We start from the raw sequence: 23,366 nt of genomic DNA, 5'->3' as shown, positions 1-23,366 counted from the left end.
TAAGAGCCTGCATCTCCCAGTTTGGCCAGATCTGGTCCCCATTGCATACTGAGCAGTAGCGGAAGGTTGCTGCAGCAGCAAGCTGCCTCCCGGCCAGAGATTGCTCTGTCAGAGGGAGATAGAGATAAAATGCGTGTCGTATAGAGAACATGTTTTTGTAGTGCTGCTACTTGTTGTTGTTTTTTTACCTTTAGTGTCCCTATTAGTTGGCCATATAAAGTATTTATTTTTTGATCAACTATTTAATAATTATTCATAGTGATCATTATAACAAATCCACTGCAGAACCAATCAAAAGCTATCAGTTGAATTAGATAATCGTTTACCAAATCTGGCTATTTCTTCTCTTCAGCAGCACATCATGTATTTGTCTGCTCAGAAAGGTCTGGGCTTTACCCACTTTACAAATCGTTCCAAAAAACATTAGTACACAAGTTTGATCAAAAGTGGCATCGTTTTAGACAATTTCTAAGTTAAAGCTAGACTACTTTATCGACGAATGTTGTGACAGATTTGACACATTTATCAAAAAGGCCGATTACAATCGCAACGTACGTCACTGCCGTTACCTTCACACTGGCTAAAATGACGCCACTTTTGCTACACCAGGTCTCCTGTGCGGAGTAGAGATGCAAATTTTTCCTGATTTGCCATTTTTTGGCGACTTTTACAAAAAAAAGATGAATTTCATACATTTCTAAATACTGGCCAAGCAGTAGCCCACACCCAGGTTTGAAAGCTGCCGTGCAGGGCACAAACAGCTCTAAATTCTGGCGCAGATGATTTATAAATATGTCGCACAGCAGATTAGACATTCATTTGTTTTGTAAGTAAAATGTTCCAAAAAACAGGTGTAAATTCATTTTTAGACTAGCTTTCTTTAAATGACGTGTTCACAAATATAACAATGTGACGGACTGCTGAGTGTCTCATTTATTGACTGTCTGTACACAGGTCACCCGGCTGCAGTATCTAAATGCTCTCCGGACCTCACACTCGCACACTAGTGCCCAGTCTCCAGACAGCATAGAACTGAAGATATTTCCAAACAGCCAAACTCAGCTACTGAATGACAAGAACGTCGGCTCAGGTACAGGTAAGGAAGATTCCGAAATAGAAATAATGCGTCATCATTGTGTTATTGCCGATCATAATACTCGTTATATTTTTAAGCTACAAATACAAACAACTAGGCAACGCTGAACGCTCATGTCTAGTCTAGCATTCTGATGTCGGAAGCTTATGGCTCTGTATAGCGGCCGTGCTGCAGTACTGCCACTCTTCTTCCATTCACTTGAATAGGAGCAGAGCTGCAGCAACCGCTATACTGTGACCGGAGCCATCTGCTTCCGGCACGGACATCCGGCGCCCGGAGGCAGCCTTAACAGCTGATCGGTGCGGGTTTCGGACCTCCACCGATCATATACGGATGACCTATCCTGTAGATAGCTCATCAGTGTGCACACCCGCCCCATGCCTGGGCATACTCTTTAAGGCCATTCTGCGGAGGGAGTGGGTACAGTGGATCAGGTTACCACGAGACAAGCCACTCTGCATACACTGCACTTCTTGCACACGCTTTTTTTTGGTTATGCGAAACCACTAGTGGATCCTAAATGAGGAAAAGTATAAGGGCCCACAGCGTCCCCATGGGTTTGTATTACAGACCCACAGGCATTCTGTGTGCCACCATACAGTACTTTCGTGAGGTACCATATTCCCACAGACTTTTTTTTTTTTTCTAATCTCGGATAACCTTCTTAATTTGGAAATCACGGACATGCCAGAAGATGATTTTTAATTTGTAGACGTAAAGTTCTTGTTTTCTGCCTGTAACTTTCAGCGGGCCAGGCAGGATAGTAGATGAGGTAGTGACCATATTTAAGAATTCATTACACAGACCATTTCTAACGTTTTCCTTTACAGTTTATAACCGAACTCACAGGTCCAAGATCACCATAAGGCCTTATTCACATGGCCACGTTCGGTCCATGATATACAGACCGTATGTCAGTCGCATTTCCTGGACCGAACACCGTTCACGGGGAGCGGCGCTCCTAGCATCATAGTCATCCATGACGCTGTGAGTCACTGCTTTCCCGCGGGACTACCGTCTCGTATTGTAAACATGATTGCGGTATGAGACTGTAGTCCCGCGGGGAGCCCTAACATTATACATAAATATGATGCTAGGAGCCTGGCTCCCTGAACGGTGTTTGGTCCAGGAAATGCGGCTGACATATTGTCCATATCTCATGGACCGAACACGGCTGTGTGAATAAGACCTTAGAAAATAAAGTAGGTAAAGTAGCATCATTGTTGCACGTTGCCCCATGACAGCTAAGAGTATGTGACTATGAGATGCAGGACATTACTTACATGAGCGCCGTATTACTTTGCCTCATTGGTTTTAGAGAAGAAAGATGCGATCAGGCTGACTTCATTCACATGATTACCGTACAATGCCAGTGAATAGGGTCTTACAAAACCCCATTTACACATCAGATTTTAGGGCCTACTCTATAGGTCGTGTATTTCTTCCAGATTTTTGCAACGGATTTAACTTTTTGCAAAGTGCGTGGAAATATCTTCATGTAAACAGTGGATTCTGCAACATCTGGACTTAGCACAAGTGTATAGTTTCCTTGAATTGGTGTGCTGCAATGTGTGGGTGCTCTCTGAGAAGAAGTCAAAGGGCCCCCACAAAGTACAATGATCCGTCCACCAGTCTTGTCCTTGTTGATCTCTTTGTAACCCTGTCTATTTCCAGCACTTCTTCTCAACTCTGCAGTTATGGGCACAATAGAGAGTGTCAGCTAATAGCTGCTCATTCTGGTAAACCCAGAGGTAACTATATGTGTGAAATACACTGTGTGCTTGGTGTGAGCGCTGCTAATGATCACTACACCCATCACCTTCCTCTGCTTGCTGTCAGATCACACATTGAATGCGCTAAGGGAATCTATCATTGCATCATTTTCCTTTTTATTCACGTTTCTGCTTTTTCAGTATATATTTTTTTATATGTAAGATCTGTCTCCAAGATCCGGTGCCGGTGGATATTTACGGCCAAGCCAACACTCCTAAAACTGGAATTACTGGTTCCTGTACCCTGAAGCTGTTGGCTTATTCCACACTAGCAGATTCCTGTATCTTTTCGGTTGAGGTTATGTCGTTTGCTTTGAAAGCAGAAATTAGTTTAGTGATTTATTTCCATGATTGATAATTAAGAGAGAAACTGGGAAGCAGCACCTCGTCTATCCGTGCGGAATCTCTTGTGTACCAATAACATGCACACAATTTACATGTTTTCATATGAGATGTTAAAACCTCTGATAGATTCCCTTCCAACATTGCTGTTTGCTGTGCTTTATCCCGCGCTAATAGGCACGAGTGGAATGTGATTTCTTCTGTCATGTACTTCTGCTCAAAGTATCCATGAAATTCAAGGAATGCATAAGTATTACCATAGCACAGCCCAAGTGGCTACTGAATGCGACAGGGTAGAGCTAGCGTTTTGATAAAAAGCTTCACAACATGCGGCACGTTTGGGAACGCAAAATAATCATTCAGGATTAGAGGATGCGGTCAACGGCCATAACGCATCAGGCAAATGACCGTTTCAGTTTTGCGCACCGCAAAACACAAATTGTAGCGGCTTCCGTGTGCTATCCGTTTTGTTTTTTTTTGCGGACCCATGCACTAGAATGGGTGAGGTGGACTGCAAATACGGACAAGAATAGGACCTGTTCCATAATTTACGGAAGAGACACACGGATCCGCAAAAAAAAAACAGATGTGTGCATGGCTATGTAGAAATTTAAATCTCAGTAAGGCCCCATGCACATGACCGTATTTTCATCTATCCGCAAATACTGTCCATACATACGGTCCATATTTGATCCGAATATACAGATCCGTCAAAAAAAGAGGAGGCTGCAAATGATGTCACCAACATGTTGCATAGCAACGTTTCCATTAATACGGACGGTTTACGGATGCACATCTGCAGCCGTCCGTATTTACAGAAGCTCCCATAGACTTCTATGGGAGAGTCTGCCGTAATTATGGACAAGAATAGGACAGGTGCTATAATTTTTCAGCACGGACACTTATCAGTAACAATAATGAAGGGTGTCCGTGGTCAATAGAAATGAATGGATCCGTAATTACAGATGAAATGTATGGTCGTGTGCATGGGGCCTAAGCTATCCAAAAAATAACTGATCGGACAATGAGGAAAACATTGGCCGTGTGCATGAGCCCTAACTGGAAGTCAGCAGCCCTGTACAGAATGAAAAGTGAAGCGCCCTCTAGTGTCCCAATCGGGGATTTAACCATCCTAACATTGGTACTGCATTACATTTGTAGTCCTCCTTCAGACCAGTCTTGAGAGCCACTACAAACAGCAGCTTACTCTGGAGAATTAGGCTCCCTGCACATGGGATGGAAATGCTGCGGAATCGCCTTCTAGAATTTCCGTGTGGAAATTCTGCAGTTTCCGCAAGATAAATTGACATTCTGCGGACTGAGAATCCGCACCGCAGGTCAATTATCATACATTTTTTTTTCCGTAGTGTGTTCATGAGGTTTGTTCAAATATCATCCATCTTACCGCTACTGTAATACATTGCTGAATCGCCACAAAGCTCTGCAGCATTTCCAGCGAGTGTGCACGAGGCCATAGGAGTGTCAATGTTTCACACAGGCAGACAATTCATTTTGACGGGTGCAATAAGTCTCATTTCAGCAGCCAGTCTCCTCCAATCACCTGTTCTGGCATAAGGGCTCGTCCCATATAAAGCTGAACTTATGGTGCACTAGAAGTAATAAAACTTTCCTTGAGCGTGGATCTTTGGGTTGAAGGTTGTAGTATTCCGCATAAGTGTCGTGCTCACACAAAACAGATGGTATAGAAACCCACTTCCATATCTCTAGCTGTTTTGGTTGTGCTCTGGATCACGCTGGCTCTTCAGATATCCCTATTGCTCCCTATTATATCCCTATTATATCCCACATTCATCATATTCATCGCATACTGATTTGCGCAAAAGCAAAAAAAAAAAATGTAATTGTTTTTTTGTCATATTACTGAAGTGGTAGCGGCATGGACCATGGGAAGGATCTGTCAGGTGCGTTACAATATCCTCTGTATTAGAAGTATGATCAGGTTTAGGAGCTATGTGTGTACGGAACAGAATATGCCGTGTGGCTCTGCCAGAAGAGGAGGAGCCTAAATGACCGTGGCGACAGGAGCTGTCAGTTTACTATGAATGTGGCTTATTCACTGAGGCATAACATACAGTATAATATTCTTCATCCTTGGCAAGCTGGACACTGATACAGGGGGAATATCTTAAAAAATTCTTGGTTTTTCTAGACCCTCCTGCCAAACTGAACGTGAGATGGTTTGCAAATAATTGTCAATATTGTTTCTGCTGCCATGGTTTTTTTCTTTAAAAATGTGGTTGATCAAGATAAAAGTAGAACAGTATAATATAACCGGCAGCCTCAGATCAGTATCTAAAGTAGATTTTAGCTGTTAGGAGTCATTGCTGGTGAAAAAGACATCACACCACTTCCCGATCACTGAAATAACATGGAGACTAAAAAAAAGCAAAACACGCTGGAGCAACAAATACATGGAAAGAAAAGCCCCCACATATGAAAAGTTTTCCTTCTTCCACCAATATGGTGTTTAAATATATTTGTGTGAACGAGCCCTAAAACTTTAAGCTGCGAATTTACATTAGGACCTTAAAACCCCTCCTGAAGCTAGTACACGAGGGGTTCAGGGTAAGGTACGCAAGATATTTACCCTCGCTTTTCTAGAAAATTGCTGCGCTTACTGCATTGCAATGGGAATGCTGCCGTTGCAGTTGGTTTCCGTTTTTTTTTTTGGAAACCGTGTAGTAGAGTACGCTATTGTTTCCACAAAACGTAGGAACTGCAACAAAAGCATTACCATTGAAATGAATTGTAATGCAAACGGAAGCGATGGTTTCTGCTTGGCTTTCCATTCATCGGTTCCTCTAATGGAAAAGTTGAACTGAACCGAAGCTCGACACTGATGTGATTCCAGCTTTTTATTCTTTTGTACAACTCTTTGTATTCAAGGGTCTTTATCAGGCAGAAAGAGTAGCAAAAACACACGGCGCCAATAGTGGTACGGATCTTCAGGTAAGTAGTTTAGGGTATAAAGCCGTTGTCCAATTATGAAGAAGCCATAGAACCGCTGCAGCCGGGTACACAAAAACCGGAGCCTAAACAAAGTCACCGCTGGAGAGGATTGTAGATGAGCGGAAAATAACTTTTTTGTGAAAAATTAAAAAAAGTTGATCGTATCCAACTGAAAATATTGAGTTTAAGTGAACTTATGTTTTCGTGTCCCTTTAACGAGTTGCGCTAGTTCCAGTCCCTGCAGAGTGTCCGCTGTAAAATATAGCTGACAATTGCGGATGATGGCGCGGGCGCAGCTTGAGCCCACACCACAGACAGCCACGTGAGACCTTGACAGAAGTGTTGTACCTGTACGTGACATGTCACCAAGGGGTAAACTACCACATTGTTGGGACGGGTACGGGCTTCTCTTTTTTTTTAATTCAGTCCAGCCCTATTGTGTCAGACCGTTCTGCAGCATTACAATAAACTGCAGTGTTTGCAAATCATCTCCCCATCCCCACGGTAATATAAATGTAATCCAATGTGTAGCCAAGACTGGTGTCACTTAATAACTGTATATTTGGACTTACAGAAACAAAGCAGGAAGGAAAGATGGATGCTGGAATGCAGCAGAGACCAGAGGGGTCATTACCCTAACCATCCAAACCTCACCGGAGAAGCCTGGGCCTGACCATTGACTCCTTACTGGAGTGGACAATGTCTTACCTGTGCCATTTCGTCCCTATACAATGAGCTACTAGTACTGTGTGAAGAAAGCATTAATGTGGGGGTATCCCTGGCAGGTCACAGGGACATCACGTCCTCCATCGCTGGATCTCCAGACATTTCCTGAAGCTGGTCCGGCCATGGAGCAGTTGTACATACACAGTGTTATAGCTGCCACTTCTCCTGTAATATGTTTATTTTCTATTAGGCTAATCGGGCTGGGGTATGACGATTGGAAGCATTTATGACAATGAAAACAATTTATCCTCATGATCTGTAGTGTGTGGTGACTATAATGGGATTTCGTCTTCATCCTCTTCTAACAACCGCAACGGCTCCAGTAATGAGGACGTCCCTCCATAACCAAACCAATGTCATTCCCGTGTCAGCTTAATAGGTTGGAGAATATTCCTAGGATAGTCACGGAAGTCCGCACAATACTGACCCTGAAGGTCTAGGAAGAAAACACATCAGCCATGTTGGATGGAGCCAGGTCTGCGGCTGTGTGGCCCCTGCAGTCTTTTAAATGTGAGAGACCTTTACAGTGGTGGAGAAGAAAGAGAAACAGCTCCCGGTGACCTCCTTCTGCTGCCTGTCCAAAAAACAGCACAAGTAACCACACGCACCAGCAATAAATCCACATATAATGTACAGTGACCTGTTCCTACAATCTTTGCTATAATACAGAACGCAGTCCATAGTAGAAATAGCCCACGTAGCTAAATAAGTAAAAAGTGAGGGAAACTAGAAAAATGGACTTCAAAACGTGCATTGCTAAGCACCAATGACACAGGCTTTTTTTTTTAAGTGCATCAAAACCGCAATACAGAAGAAACATTGCGGTTTCTTATTTTTTGGAGAAGATTGTCCACATTACAACAAAACTGCACCTCACATGATAAAAAAAGAGGGGCATACAAAACGGCATTAATATATATACGGCTGTGGGTTCTGACCACTTACCTTGTGAAGCGCAGTCCTCCTATCGGAGTCCGTCTTACTAGGGTCCGCTCCGTTCTCCAGTAACAGTTGTACCACCTGGAGGTGCCCGCAGTAGGCAGCGCGGTGTAGGGCTGTGCTGCCCCCATGTGTCTGTGCGTTGCTCTTAGCACCCGTCTTCAGGAGAAAGCTGCACACTTGGAAGTGACCGTGTCGGCTGCCGTAGTGCTGAATGAGAGACGGAACAAATAAAATCACGTCAGTAGTGATATAAAGAAGTCACATTGTAACGGAACACTGCTGTCAATAGGTCATCACCTGCATGGATAGAAAAAGAGCATCCTGCTGCAAGGTTACCTCAAGAGACCCGGAAGAAGTGACAAAGGGGCAGATTTACTAACACTAGTGCTCCATACTCCAGCCTTCTGCTCCGCTGCAGTAGGATGCAACAGATTGTCACGGCTTTCCTCGGGCCGTGCGCCACAATTGTAGCGGAATGACTGCAGCCATGTGCCACCCATCCCCCCCATTGGACATAAAAATGAACGCTCACCTCCCTGCTTCTCCCCTTAGCATGCTGCGGCTCATACAAGGTCTTGATGCTATCCGGAGTCAGTACATTGAATCAGCCACAGGTTTTTTTTATTGTGCTGGGGGAGGGTTAGAGTCCGATCTGTGGGGGCAAAGTACAGAGCCCGGCATAGGCCTCTGTGTTGCTACAAGCCACAGAGTTAAATCTACACCAGTAGTGGGTTTTTCAAAAAGTACAACATAAGGACCCAAAAGTTGCAATTTTCAACGCAAATTGCGACTTTTGGCGTAGAAAGGCTAATAAATTCCCCTGAAAGAGTAGAAAACCACAGAACCTGCACATGCGTGTTCATATGATCACCCACAAAACATAGAATAATAAGGCTGTGTTCACACGCTTAGCAAAAAACGTCTGAATATGACAGAGCCGTTTTCAAGGAAAAACAGCCTCTGATTTTCAGACGTTTTTAGCAACTCCTTTTTCTCTGCGTTTTTTACGACTGTTTTTGGAGCTGTTTTTCTATAGAGTCAATGAAAAACAGCTCCAAAAATGAGGCGTAAAAAACGCCCCGTCAAAACAACGCCATATTTCCCATTGAAATCAATGGGCAGATGTTTGTAGGCGTTCTGCTTCCGTTTCTTCAGGGGTACGTGTGCACATACCCTTAGCCCTTATGCACACGACAGGGTTTTCAAAAAACGTCCATCACATGGCTGCAGTAGGAACAATAGACCCCAAATGGGGCTATTCACACGACCGATTTGGGACATGCCCTATTTTCGTCCGTTCTCCCGGACCCCATAGAAGTCTATGGGGCCGGGTAATACACGGCCATCACTTGAATGTGCTCCAAGTCACGGCCGTGTCTTCCGTCGCTCGCTCGCTCTCTCCTCACAGTGCGAAGTGCATGTGAGGAGGGTATTTTTTTTTTTTTGCTCATGTAGGAGCGGGATCCCCAATCCCCGGCCACAGTTTCGGCAACGCTGTGGCCGGGGATTCCGCTCCAGCAGAAGTCCCTGACTTCACTGTGTCCATATATGGACACAGTGACGTCAGGTACTTCTGAAGCGGAATCCCTGTGGCCGGTGTCTCTGCTCCAGGAGAAGTCCCTGAGAACTCCCTGACTGTCCATATATGGACAGTGAAGTCAGGGACTTCTCCTGGAACGGTGGCGCTATCTACAGATAGGTGGGGGGGGGGGGGGGTGCTGTGTGCCACTACCTACAGGAGGGCTGTGGCAGCATCTACAGAGGGAAGTGTGAGTCAAAAATGTACAAATGAAATTCATCCGATTTTAAAACGGACAGGGAAAAAAACCGGATGCAAAACGGGTCAAAATCGTCCGTTAAACATGGAACGGATGCAAAACAGATGCAAACCGGCTGGGAAAAACAGCCCAAAACGGCCGATTTTATCGGCCGACACTCGGACCCTGTCGTGTGCATAAGGCCTTACACTTAGGCCCTGTTCACACAGAGGTTTTTTTGGTGGGAAACCGCTCCGCAAAACTGATCAAAAAACGCCCGAAAATGCCTCCCATTGATTTCAATGGGAGTTGGACGAGTTTTTTTACCACGAGTAAAAAAACCAAAACGTGTCGCGGTAAAAGTAGCAGGTCACTTGAGGCGTTTTTTGGAGCGTATTTTCCATTGAACACTATGAAAAACGCCTAAAAAAACACCTGAAAAGAAGCCTCAAAAGAAGCTCCAAATGTTATTTTCAGCTTCAAAAACGCCTGAAAATCAGAGGCTGTTTTCTCTGAAATCAGCTCCGTATTGTCAGAAGTTTTTTTGGCCCTGTTCACACAGAGATTTTTGACGAGTTTTTTTGGCGAGGAAACTGCTCTGCAAAACTCGTCAAAAACTGCCCGAAAATGGCTCCCATTGATTTCAATGGGAAGCGGACGAGTTTTTTTTAATGCGAGCGGAAAAACCGCGTTGCGGTTAAGCGTGTGTGCATACCCTTATGTTTCATCCACAGAAAACAAACTGACTACATTAGTTATAAAACAATTTCCCTTCCTGCTAATAACAATTTGGTTGTCAGACGTTTTGACTGGCAGCTACCAACCCCCACATAGGGGCTGGTTACAGATGGGCACCATACAGCTGCATTATAGTGTGTGTATGGACACAAGACCCAGACCCCTGCGGCTCTTCTAAATCGAGTAAATGAATTAGTTTGGCATATATACATGGAACGCACCTTTAAAATACATATACAGCTCAGCCAATGAAACCTAATTATACAAGGAATATGAAGAATGAGCAGCAAGTGGGGAGATAAAATATATCCCTTTAACCTCCTCCAAGAGAAAACACTCAAGGGTGTCCGACAGCCTCCATATAGATTAAACCATCAACAGGTCCATCAAAGAGAACACAGAGCGGGAGACTTAAGGTATGTTCACACAGCTTATTTTCGGCCGTTTTTCGGGCCGTAAACGGCAGAAAAATCAGAGGCAGAACGCCTCCAAACATCTGTCCATTGATTTCAATGGGAAAAACGGCGTTCTGTTGCACGTTAAAAAACGCCCACGAAAGAGAAGTGCATGTCATTTTTCATTGACTCAATAGAAAAACGGCTCCAAAAACAGACGTAAAAAACGCTAGTTAATTAAAAAACGGCTGAAAATCAGGAGCTGTTTTCCGTTGAAAACAGCTCTGTATTTTCAGATCTTTTTTGCTGCCCTTAGGGTATGTCCACACAAAATCAAAAACGGCTGAATATGACAGAGCCGTTTTCAAGGAAAAACAGCCTCTGATTTTCAGCCGAAAATATTTTTTTTTAGCTGTTTTTCCATTGACGTAATGAAAAACCGCTCCAAAAATGGCTCAAGAGGTGACATGCTCCTTTTTACGGACTGGTTTTTAAAACAGCAGCGGAAAAAAACACCCCGTCTGAAGTAAACACTGTTTTTCCCATTGAATTCAATGGGCAGATGTTTGTAGGCGTTTAGCTACCCTTTATAACCCCTTCCCGCCCAATCACGTAACTGTACGTGATGAGGGTTAAGGGGAAGTATAGAGCAAGCTTCCCAGTACATTATGCGGTAGAATAAATGGTGCCATGAAAAACTACAACTTGTCCCGCAAAAAACAAGCCCTCGTATGGCTATATAAACGGAAGAATAAAAAAAATTATAGCTTTTGGAAGGTGGGGAGGAAAAAACAAAAAAGTGAGGGAAGGGGTTAAAGGCGTATTTTGAAGAGTTTACGCCCTGAAATACACCTGAAAACTCTGCGTGTGAACATACCCTTATACAATTCTGGCAGTAGAGAAGAATAGTGTGGCAAATGATCCATCACTTGTGAATGTGATAAAGATGATGACCGGTCTCACTCACCAGGGCGGTGTACCCGAAGTTATCAGCCAGGTCGGCATCTGTTCCCTTCTCGATAAATCGCTGTACTCTCCTCAGGTCTCCGTCCATAGCAGCCGCCCATATACCTGGATACATCAGATAGTAACATGAGACCATACACCAACCTCAAAACATCTGGGAAAATTCAATGTAAACGACAGAAGTCTGACTGTACCACTCATGTATGCAATAGTCAATCTGCCCATAGTTCTGGGGTGTTTGTGTTTGGGAGGAGTATAGCAGTACAATTTAAGATATTCTAACCTGCAGTGTCTGTAGCTTCTTTACAGCGGGCAACGAGCTGTAGAGGCGCGCACTACTCTTCAAAAAGAAGCGCAGGTCTGGCGACCCCCCCGCACCTTCTTCACCCTCTATACACTGCTGGAACTGGCAGCAGCAGAGCGCAGAAAAGAGAATGTAATCGATCCATAGTGTCTGTCACATGCTATGGACCCTACAGCAGCAGAGCGCATCCCATTCTCTTCTGCTACCAGTTCCATATTGTATGAAGAGGGTACATGGAGGCAGAGGATGGGGGCATAGTGGCAGCAGCAGAGCTCTTCCCTGCCACTCTATAGAGAACCGTATAGTACATGGAGGCAGAGAGACCTTCCTGACGTCAGGACGGGGAGCGTGCACAGCCGACGTCAGGACGGGGAGCGTGCACAGCCGACGTCAGGACGGGGAGCGTGCACAGCCGACGTCAGGACGGGGAGCGTGCACAGCCGACGTCAGGACGGGGAGCGTGCACAGCCGACGTCAGGACGGGGAGCGTGCACAGCCGACGTCAGGACGGGGAGCGTGCACAGCCGACGTCAGGACGGGGAGCGTGCACAGCCGACGTCAGGACGGGGAGCGTGCACAGCCGACGTCAGGACGGGGAGCGTGCACAGGCGACGTCAGGACGTGGGAGCGTGCACAGCCGACGTCAGGACGTGGGAGCGTGCACAGCCGACGTCAGGACGTGGGAGCGTGCACAGCCGACGTCAGGACGTGGGAGCGTGCACAGCCGACGTCAGGACGTGGGAGCGTGCACAGCCGACGTCAGGACGGGGAGCGTGCACAGCCGACGTCAGGACGGGGAGCGTGCACAGCCGACGTCAGGACGGGGAGCGTGCACAGCCGACGTCAGGATGGGGCCACCACCCACCCGTACACACAGGCAGCACAATCCGTACACGTAGTACATTCAAACAGTGTACGGATTTCTGCTAGGAACAGGTAGAAAAGTGTCAGTGGCCATTTAAAAACACAAAAAGGAGCACAAACAAACGTATTAATAAAGTAGATCACGAAACATATTTATAATACACATGCTGCTAGAAAATAAAAAGTTGATCGAAAGTTTTCGTTACGCTTTAAAGATACGGCTATATTTAGCGGACAGTCCTCACACTGAACTCAATGGGACTGTAATGCAAGTTTTGCAGCAGAAGTAGCCTTACAGGGGAATGCTGGTATCAACAAATAAAAGCTATCTTTGTATTCTGAAAAATTATACCATTCTCTAATATATTTCCTGTATGAATCCCTCAGTTTTAAGACATCCGCTTGCGGTCATGAACAGGTTGATTACACACGATGTGTATGCTCGTCATTAGCGGCAAGACGTTGCCACATCACGACAAGCATACTAGTTTTGCTGATCGCACGAGCACAAGTGTGCCAGCGCAATTGGTAGCGGCGCAACGGCTATAATACACAATAAACCTCCGATCTCCACCGTTAATTATTTAAATGCCATGATCAAAGCTGATCGCAACATGCAAAGGGAAAGATTGAGGGGACCCCTCCCCCTTTGTTTGCAGGAATACCTGTGACATAAATCAAGAGATATATCATATATGGACAGACAGCCCAGAGTCTATTGAAGGACCCCAGGGCTGTCTGATCATTTTTCTTTCAGTTTTCTATCAATACACAGGCTAACGTACTGACATATACAGTTAGGTTTTTTTTTTTTTTAATCAGTTCAATTTTATTAAAAAAAAACTCCACATTATTACAGGTCATTGTACGTTCTCATACAGTGTATAAGCAAATTTCAGCAGACCCAATTATTTACATCCAACCAAACATTCCCTTCCCCCCAACTCCCCCTTGTATCCCCCCAGCCGGTCTTCTCAGTACCACTTTTCCAATCCTCTCTCCTTCTCTTCCCCTTTTCCCTTCCCCATCTTACTCCTGCTCTCCGTATGTACCCCCCCGTCAGTGGCCCTATACCTGAACTTGTTGCCTTAGTGTCATTAGCTCCGCAGAAGCATACCCAGATTGATCAATCCACCTAGCCCATTGTTTTTCAAACTTGACCTTGGACCCCCTCTTGGAGTATATCCTATATTCCATCAGAACCTGTGAGTTAAGTGCCCCTATGATTTCTTGTTTTGATGGTGGCTCCGCATCCAGCCAGTGCTTTGCTATTCCTTTCCTCACTTGATACAGTATTTTAGCAATTGCCAACCCTGACATCCTATCCCCCCCCAAATCTCCAACATACCCTAGCAGCATTACCACAGGATCCCATGGAATCTGTACCTCAAACACTCTCCCCACTAGCTCCGATATTTCCGTCCACAGACTCCCCAACCTCCCGCATGTCCAGAACATATGAAGGATGTCTGCTTTTTCCTCCGGGCACCTAGGGCACTTGGCATCCGCTCTTAATCCCATTTGTTTCAGCACCCACGGGGTCCTATACACCCTATGTATCAGAAACAACTGCGATCTTCGTTGTGCTACATTAATGGACAAGGTACATGTTGCTGCCAATACCGCCTCCCAGTGGTCTGTTGTAATAGGACCCACATCCCTCTCCCATACAGCTTTCACTGGTGCCATAGGGTCCCCCAGATGTTCCACCAATAACCTGCGATAAACCAATGATATTAATCCTTTTGATGTACCTGCTTTTGCAATATGCTCCAACACCCCCGCGGCATGTATTGTCATGTCTACACTGGCCGCTTGTGTCTGCACAGCGTGCCGAATCTGCAGGTACTGATAGAACATGCGGGAGTCCAGTTGAAACTCCTCCCTCATTTGCTGAAAAGATTTAAGTATGTCTCCCTCGTACAACTGGCTCAATCGTATTATGCCTCGCTGCTCCCACCCCTGCATCCCTTCCAATTTACCCAATTCCCCCAGATAAGCATTCCTCCAGAGTGGTGTATATTTAGTGCACTCTCCTATCCCCAGCAATTGCTTGCACTGCCACCACACCTTGTGTATGAGCAGCAGAGTGGGTCTGGTACTCGCCATCTGTTTATAGCTGTGCGCTTCCAGTCCTGCCAACGGGTTCTCCCCCCCCCCAAATATGATAGGATGCGCGCACTGGACCCCCATGTCTCTTCCTGCTCCCACCCCCAAAAATGTTGACATTGGGCAGCTAAATAATACACCCAAGCATTGGGCACAGCCAGGCCCCCCTCCTCCTTTGGCAGCTGTAATTTCTCCAGTTTAATCCTAGGTACCCCCTTCTTCCATATTAGGTCCCTAAAAAGGTTATGCAATCTCCTGAACCAATATTTGGGAATCCATACCGGGGAGTTATGTAGGACATACAGCACCTGGGGCATAAGGATCATTTTAATCAGATTCGTCCTACCCAGAGCCGATAGCGGTAACTTATTCCACGCCTCTACTTTGGCTTTTATCGTTGTTAACAGTGGCATTACATTCAGGGACATATAATCCTGTGCTTTCGCCGTCACCCTAACCCCCAAATACTTAAACTCCGTGACCACAGGTACCTCCACCTCCTCTTCCCCATTCTGGATAACCCCCGGGTCCATGAGCATTAAAGCCGATTTTGACCAATTAATGAGTAGTCCTGAATATTTCCCAAACCGCTTAATTAGGGCCATCACTAACAGTAGTGTGCGCTCGGTGTCTGCCATAAATAACAACATATCGTCTGCGTATAATGCAATTCTTTCCTCCACTCCCCTCATATCTCAACCCCTGAATATGTTCATGTTGTCTCACTGCGCACGCCAAGGGTTCCACCGCCAACAACAATGGAGATAATGGACATCCCTGACGCGTTCCCCGTTCCAGTGCAAACCGATCCGATAGCACCCCATTCACCCTTATCTTTGCTGTCGGGGCTACATACAACAACTTTACCCATTTTATATAATTAGGGCCAAATCCCATTTTCTCCAGAACTGACCACAAATATTTCCACTCCACGCAATCGAATGCTTTAGCCGCATCTAAAGACATAATGGCTCTCCCCCCACGATTATCCGGCAGAACTTGTAAATTTAAGAACAGCCGTCTCAGATTCACCGCCGTCGATTTGGATGGCATAAAGCCGGCCTGATCTCCATGTACCACCCCAGCCACTACTTTAGCTAGTCTAAGCGCCAATACTTTCGCCATGATTTTAATATCCGCCGTTAGTAGGGAAACTGGTCTATAAGAGCCCGGGAGCTGGGGATCCTTCCCCTCTTTAGGCAGAACTACTATTGTCGCTTCATACATTGTTTCCGGAAGCTTTCCCCTATCAAAGCTATCTAAAAGAGTGGCCAATAACTGCGGTGCTAGCTCCTCCCCATATTCCTTAAAAACTTCCACCGGAAGACCATCCGGCCCCGGCGCCTTTTCACTGGCCAGTATCCCTATAGCCGCCTGGAGTTCCTCCAGAGATATGGGCTCCTCCAATTTCCCTCTCCTCCCCTCCCAACCTGGGAAGTTCTATCTCCCCTATATACTCTTCCAGCTGCTGAGGTGTGTGCTCTGCCCTAGAGGCATACAAATCTGAGTAAAACTGCTGAAAAACTTTCAAAATCTGTCCTGTATCCGTCTCCAACTTCCCCCCCTCCCCCTTAATAGTGTGTATGTAGTTATTCTCCCTCTGAGCCTGCGCCATCCTTGCCAACAACCGTCCAGTAGTTTCCCCCTCCTCATAATATTGGCGTTTTAAAAACATCCTTTTGTTATCTGCCCTCTCCAACTGATGCTGTTTTAACAACCTCTGCGCCTCCACCCAGTGCTTCAGTGTGTCTGGTGTGTTATCTACTATATGTAGCCTTTCTGTCTCCGTTACCCTTTCCAACAACGCTTCCCCTAATTGTCTAGACCGTGTTTTTACTGCCGAAATGTGCTGGATGAACACCCCTCTCAGCCACGCCTTCATCGCGTCCCACAGTATCGCTTGCGGTACCGTTCCCGAGTTGAACTGAAAGTATTCCTTTATGAGGTCTAAAATTTGTTTATTATCTATCAGCTTCAGCCAAAAGGCATTGAGTTTCCAGCACCCTTGCCCCCGCCCTGTCCTCCCCTCCGTCTCTACCTTCATTAACAAAGGAGAATGATCGGATAACGCTCTTTGCAAGTATTCTATCCGGGCTACAAATGGTACCGCTGCCGGTGAGCACAAGATTAGGTCTATCCTGGATAAAGACTGATATGTGGAAGACGCACAAGAATACTGATAGCTATTTGGATGTTTATCCCTCCATATGTCCCGCCAACCCATTTCAGCAACAAGATGGCCAAACGCTGTTAAACCTCCCCCTGTCATGCCGAATTTATCCATATTGGTATTCAATACTGCGTTAAAATCCCCCATCACTAGTAACGGCACCTCCGGGTATCTAGCCAGTTCCTCCACCACTTTGATACATCCACTAGAAAATGGAGGGGGGACATACAACACCACCAACACACAAGTCCAATGATACATCGTACAGTGTACCCCCACATACCGCCCCTCCCCATCCTGGAAGGAGTCGTGACATATAAATGGCACTGCCCTATGTATGAGAAGACTCACCCCCCTTGAATATGTAGTATGGTAAGAATGAAAACTATGGCCTACCCAGGCCCTATGCAACATGGAAACTGAATCCCTAGTCATATGCGTCTCCTGCAATCCTATCACCCTCGACTCCTGTTTCCTAATAAAATCAAATACCGCCTGTCTTTTCCTGGCTTCCCGCAGGCCCCGTACATTCCAGGACAAACAATTAAGTGATCCCATCATCCCTCAACATATCCCAACACATCCTTTCCTGTTCTCGTAATTGTACATATCTGACCGGCTGGGTCTTCTTTCCCTCCCTCCCCTCCCCCCCCTGCAACCTCCCCCGTAAACCTACCCCTTTCCAAGGGTTGGGGCGACAGAACGTATCTGCCATTACCCATAACAAGCGTCGGCAGGTCAACTCCGCCCACCGTACATTCAACAATACCATAACTCGTTATGCACTCTTCCCGCTTAACTGACCATCCCTCCCGCTGCCATTTTCTTGCAAATAAACTACCATCCCTTCAACATATCGGTACCCCTCAATGTCCATAAACACATTCCTCCTCTTCCAGTCTTCCGCGTTCACCGCAACTATGCCCTCCTTCTCCAAGTCCAAACATGACCAGGAACCCTCAATGCCATATCTTGCAACTTTTTACGACACCTGGTTCAGTCCTGCAACCCCAGCCTCCTTTTGTCAGCCGGTCTGTTCCGGATCAACGCCGTCCCTCTGCCGGTCTCAGCTGACTTTCATGGGTATCCAACCATCTAACCGCTTCCCTCGGTGTCTCGAAAAAGGAAGTTGTGCCCAGCACCACCACTCTCAGACGGGCAGGATACATCATGGAATATTGCACTTGTAACGCCCTTAGGCGTCTCTTTATATCCATAAACTGTGATCTTTTCCGTTGTACTTCCATAGAGAAATCCGGGAAGAAGGACACTTTCACCCCATTAAAGGAGATGTCTTGACGTTCTCTAGCTTTCCTCAGGATCTTGTCTCTATCTTTATAATGTAGAATCTTTATCAGCACCGGTCTCGGCGGCCTTCCCGGAGGGCCAGGTCTGGTCGGCACCCTGTGCGCTCTCTCCACCGCAAATAAAGGGGTCAATTCCTCTCTGCCAAATGTGTCTATCAGCCACTTTTCAAAGAAGTCATCCGGATTCGTTCCCTCCACTCTCTCCGGAACCCCCACAAGGCGCACGTTATTCCGTCTCAGCCGATTTTCCATATCGTCTGTCTTAGCCAGCAATGTCGCCACCGCCTGCGAGTGTGCCTGCACATCCTGCTTTATATGAGGAATCGCATCCTCCATGTCTGAGACTCTCCCTTCCACGGCAGTGGTGCGTTCCGCAACTTTCTGCAAATCATTCCTGAGCAGCAAAATGTCCTCCTTCAATCCACCCATCTGGCATGCTAAGGTATTAAGGACCATAGAATTTTGCTTCACCGCTGCCAAAATGTCCTTTAGGGAGGGTTCCTCCTTCCTCACTCCACTTTTCCCTCCAGCACCTGGCTGATCCTGCATGGCGCCACTCATCTCCTCCTCCTCCTCCTCCTCACTTCTCATGTCCCCCGCCAAAGGAGAGTACCTGGATCCATAAGATGGGCCTCCAACTGCCTGTTCTCCAGCCGACTTTCGCTGCTGTGCAGCCGCCCCCCCTGCTCTCGGCGTGCGGGCGAACCTCTCCAGCTTTTCCACAACTTCCTGCCGGAGGCCTCTATTGCGGCCTTCCTTCTCCTCGGCGCCATCTTGAGCGCGGGACCCGGGACTCGCTGGCGGCGACTTCTGCTTCTTGGAGCGCGTCATTATGGCCGGGTACTCGTGCTCCTCCACCTCCAGACTCTGGTAAGACCCTGGGGAAGCTATTTTCCCCGAATTTTACGGGATATATGGACCTTATAGGATGAGTACAGCAGGAGCTCCGGTCACACACGTCCTCTCACATTCACCGCTAGGCCACGCCCCCATATACAGTTAGGTTTAATTACATTTTGGCATTTTAGCTGTTTACCAAAACATATATACAGTTAATCAATATGGGCTTAAAGTGCAGACTCTCAGCTTTAATTTGAAGGTATTCACATAATTTGAGGAAGGGTTTAGGAATTACAGCTCTTTATTATGTAGCTGCCTCTTTTTCAAGGGACCAAACGTAATTGAACAATTATCTCAAAAGCTAATTTAATGGGCTGCATGGGCAATTCCCTCGTTAATCTATCATCAATTAAGCAGGTAAAAGGTCTGGAGTTGATTCCCGATGTGGCATTTGCATTTGGAAGCTGTTGCTGTGAACCCACAACATGAGGTCAAAGGAGATCTCAATGCAAATGAAACAGACTATCATTAGGCTAAAAAAAAGAAGAAATCCATCAGAGAGATAGCATAAATGTTAGGAGTGGCCAAATCAACTGTTTAGTGCATTCATGAAAAAAAAAAAAAGAGCGCACTGGTGATCTCGTGAACTCCAAAAGGCCTGGACGTCCACGTAAGACAACAGTGGTGGATGATCGCAGAATCCTTTCCATGGTGAAGAAAAACCCCTTCACAACATCTACCCAAGTGAAGAACACTCTCCTGGAAGTATGTGTATCAGTATCTAAGTCTACCATAAAGAGAAGACTTCATGTGAGCAAATACAGAGGGTTCAGCACAAGGTGCAAACCATTAATCCGCCTCAAAAATAGAAAGGCCAGATTAGACTTTGCCAAACAACATGTAAAGAAGCCGCCCAGTTCTGGAACAACATGAAACTAAGATCAACCTGTACCAGAATGATGGGAGGAAGAAAGTATGGAGAAGGCTTGGAACGGCTCATGATCCAAAGCACACCACATCCTCTGTAAAACATGGTGAAGGCAGTGTGATGGCATGGGCATGCATGGCTGCCAAAGGAACTGGGTCACTAGTGTTTATTGATGATGTGACTGAAGACAGAAGCAGCCGGGTGAATTCTGAAGTGTTCAGGGATCTACTTTCTGCTCAGATTCAACCAAATGCAGCACGGTTGATTGGACGTCGCTTCACAGTACAGATGGACAATGACCCAAAACATTCTGCGAAAGCAACCCAGGAGTTTAAAGCAAAGAAGTGGAATATTCTGCACTGGCCAAGTCAATCACCAGATCTCAACCCCATCGAGCTGCATTTCACTTAAGGCAGAAAGACCCACAAACAAGCAACAACTGAAGACGGCCGTAGTAAAGGCCGGGCAAAGCATCACAAAGGAGGAAACCCAACGTTTGGTGATGTCCATGGGTTCCAGACTTCAGCCAGTCATTGCCTGCAAAGGATTCTCTACAATGTATTAAAAAAACAAAACATTTTATTTATGGTAATGTTAATTTGTCCAATTACTTTTGAGCCCCTGAAATGAGGAGGCTGTGTAGAAAAATGGCTGCAATTCCTAAACGTTTCACAGGATATTTTTGTTCCACCCCTTAAATGAAACCTGAAAGTCTACACTTCAATAACATCTCAGTTGTTTCATTTCACATCCAATGTGGTGGCAGCAGAGCCCAAATCATGAAGATTGTGTCACTGTCCAAATAATTCTGGACCTAAAGTTAAAAAAAATCTAAATAAAAAATCCCCCTGTGGGTTTAAAAACAAAATTTAAAAGGAAATGTTAAACATTAAAAAAAAAAAAAACTGTAAAAAAAATGAAATGCATTTTTTTTTTTACAATAAATAAAACTTTATTAAATATAGTCTTCAAACATAAAATAAAAAGTAAAAGTACTTGATCCAGCGCTTGTTTAAAGGAAAGTTCTTCCATTATAAATTTGTTTAGAGATGCAGTAAGCACAGGGGGTGGATGCAGCAAACCTACGCGTTTCTAACGAATCACTCGTTCATAGTCATGGCGTGTCACGTTCAAAACGCGTAGGTTTGCTGCATCTAAACAAATTTATGATGGAAAAACGTTCCTTTAAACAGGCGCTGGATCAAGTACTTTTTATTTTTTGATTCAAACGTTGGTTGCAACAAAGATCTGTGCGCATTCCAGGCTCGGAGGCTGGAGTCGGTGATCTGGTGGATCCTCCCTTCTGTTTTTCTTGCATAAAACACACATATTTGATATGATCACGACCTTAACAACCTGCACAATACATTTATGGCGTTTAGATGAGCGGTGCATGCTGTAAAAAAAATCTATAAAAACTGCAGCGCGAGTGGACCTGCTTTTTGCTAAAATAAAAATGTAATATTTAAACTAATAAAATGGCACCTACTAAAAAGTACAACTCGTCCCAAAAACCCACCAAAGTCTCATCCAGCTACCTCGAACAGAAAAAGTTATGAGCGCGGGATGCGTAGAGGAAATCAAATAAAAAAAAATTGTTCTGTTCCTCAAGACCAAAAGTTCCCTGGTCCTTAATGTTAATGACAGCAAGCAAAGGTCTTGAAAACCACAATGAATTCATGTAGAAAATATGTTGGAAAACGGTTTGACTTTTCACAATACATTTCTTTGTTGATACAAGTTCTTGAAGTGAATATTCTAAACCGTTTATTAGTTATCACTGTATCCAGGACAGCGTTACAACCAACATGTCCGTCACTACAGATCACACGGGTCCTGAGCAGTAAATGCAGCTAGTAATGGGATAGTCGGCACCGGAGATACAGCACCGGGGATACAGCTCCGATAGCCGGCACCGGGGATACCGCTCCGATAGCCGGCACCGGGGATACCGCTTCGATAGCCGGCACCGGGGATACCGCTCCGATAGCCGCCACCGGGGATACAGCTCCGATAGCCGCCACCGGGGATACAGCTCCGATAGCCGCCACCGGGGATACAGCTCCGATAGCCGCCACCGGGGATACAGCTCCGATAGCCGCCACCGGGGATACAGCTCCGATAGCCGCCACCGGGGATACAGCTCCGATAGCCGCCACCGGGGATACAGCTCCGATAGCCGGCACCGGGGATACAGCTCCGATAGCCGGCACCGGGGATACCGCTCCGAAAGCCGGATCCGGGGATACCGCTCCGATAGCCGGCACCGGGGATACAGCTCCGATAGCCGGCACCGGGGATACAGCTCCGATAGCCAGTACCGCCGGGAGGCAGCTCCGACAGCCGGGAGGCAGCTCCGATAGCCGGTACCGCCGGGAGGCAGCTCCGATAGCCGGTACCGCCGGGAGGCAGCTCCGATAGCCGGTACCGCCGGGAGGCAGCTCCGATAGCCGGTACCGCCGGGATGCAGCTCCGATAGCCGGTACCGCCGGGATGCAGCTCCGATAGCCGGTACCGTCGGGATGCAGCTCCGATAGCCGGTACCGCCGGGATGCAGCTCCGATAGCCGGTACCGCCGGGATGCAGCTCCGATAGCCGGTACCGCCGGGATGCAGCTCCGATAGCCGGTACCGCCGGGATACAGCTCTTCATGATTAGGTGAAGTTACCACTCAAGGCGTTGGAAAAGCTGACTGGCATCTCCTGTAAAAGAGGCAACAGAGGCAAACGGATACCCAGCTTTTCCAGGACATGATAAAAACCAGAAAGTAGAGGAGTCCAGGGACTCGAACTTGGTTTACATGAGTTTTACCGTCTACTTTAGGGGGACATGCTCAGCTTGTGACGTTGGGGAACTACAAACACCAGCATGCCCTTCCTCATTGCAGTGTAATGGACAAGGGCTTCGGTGAGGTGCATGTACCTGGTGGAGACTGCAGCCCACGTTACCTCTCTGGAAGTCCATCTCCTGCACCGTCTCCCGTACTCCCGGGACTGCTCCCGTACAGCACACATCACACCCCCCGTGTCCCTTTCCCTCTGCAAGGTGAGAGGCGCAGCCATTGCCGGGATCCATGGCACTATAATATACTAAACCCTCTAGGCCGCCATGACAGACTTCACGCACAAGTGAAGGGCGGG

General features: G+C 46.4%; 2 protein-coding genes across 3 annotated transcripts in view; one reads left to right on the top strand and one right to left on the bottom strand.

Annotated features, from left to right (window-relative positions):
• Positions 1 to 7,161, top strand: part of CNNM3 (cyclin and CBS domain divalent metal cation transport mediator 3) — a 17,439-nt gene extending 10,278 nt beyond the window's left edge. The window contains exons 7-8 of one of the 2 annotated variants that reach the window (XM_075858586.1): positions 955 to 1,096; positions 6,755 to 7,161. In XM_075858586.1, the coding sequence (XP_075714701.1) occupies positions 955 to 1,096; positions 6,755 to 6,819 (207 nt within the window). In that variant the 3' untranslated portion in view covers positions 6,820 to 7,161. The remainder of the gene's footprint in view (positions 1 to 954; positions 1,097 to 6,754) is intronic. The other variant, XM_075858587.1, reaches the window with a different exon arrangement.
• ANKRD39 (ankyrin repeat domain 39) lies at positions 6,072 to 23,366 on the bottom strand. The gene is made up of 4 exons (XM_075858588.1): positions 23,175 to 23,366; positions 11,706 to 11,809; positions 7,852 to 8,055; positions 6,072 to 7,480 (listed from the first exon to the last, which is right to left on the bottom strand). The coding sequence occupies exons 1-4, from the start codon at positions 23,299 to 23,301 to the stop codon at positions 7,343 to 7,345; spliced, it is 573 nt and encodes a 190-aa protein (XP_075714703.1). The 5' UTR covers positions 23,302 to 23,366; the 3' UTR covers positions 6,072 to 7,342.

Source organism: Rhinoderma darwinii, chromosome 3 (assembly GCF_050947455.1).
Source record: "Rhinoderma darwinii isolate aRhiDar2 chromosome 3, aRhiDar2.hap1, whole genome shotgun sequence".
In the NCBI taxonomy this organism is placed as follows: domain Eukaryota; kingdom Metazoa; phylum Chordata; class Amphibia; order Anura; family Rhinodermatidae; genus Rhinoderma; species Rhinoderma darwinii.
This window is presented reverse-complemented; position numbering and strand designations above follow the sequence as displayed.

Excerpts from the sequence above, each read along its gene's own strand:
- ANKRD39 (XM_075858588.1), bottom strand. The coding sequence starts at position 23,301 with ATGGATCCCGGCAATGGCTGCGCCTCTCACCTTGCAGAGGGAAAGGGA. Across the intron at positions 11,810-23,174 it reads GGAGATGGACTTCCAGAGAG|GTATATGGGCGGCTGCTATG; the intron begins GTAACGTGGGCT and ends TGATGTATCCAG. Across the intron at positions 8,056-11,705 it reads ACTTCGGGTACACCGCCCTG|CACTACGGCAGCCGACACGG; the intron begins GTGAGTGAGACC and ends TCTCTCATTCAG.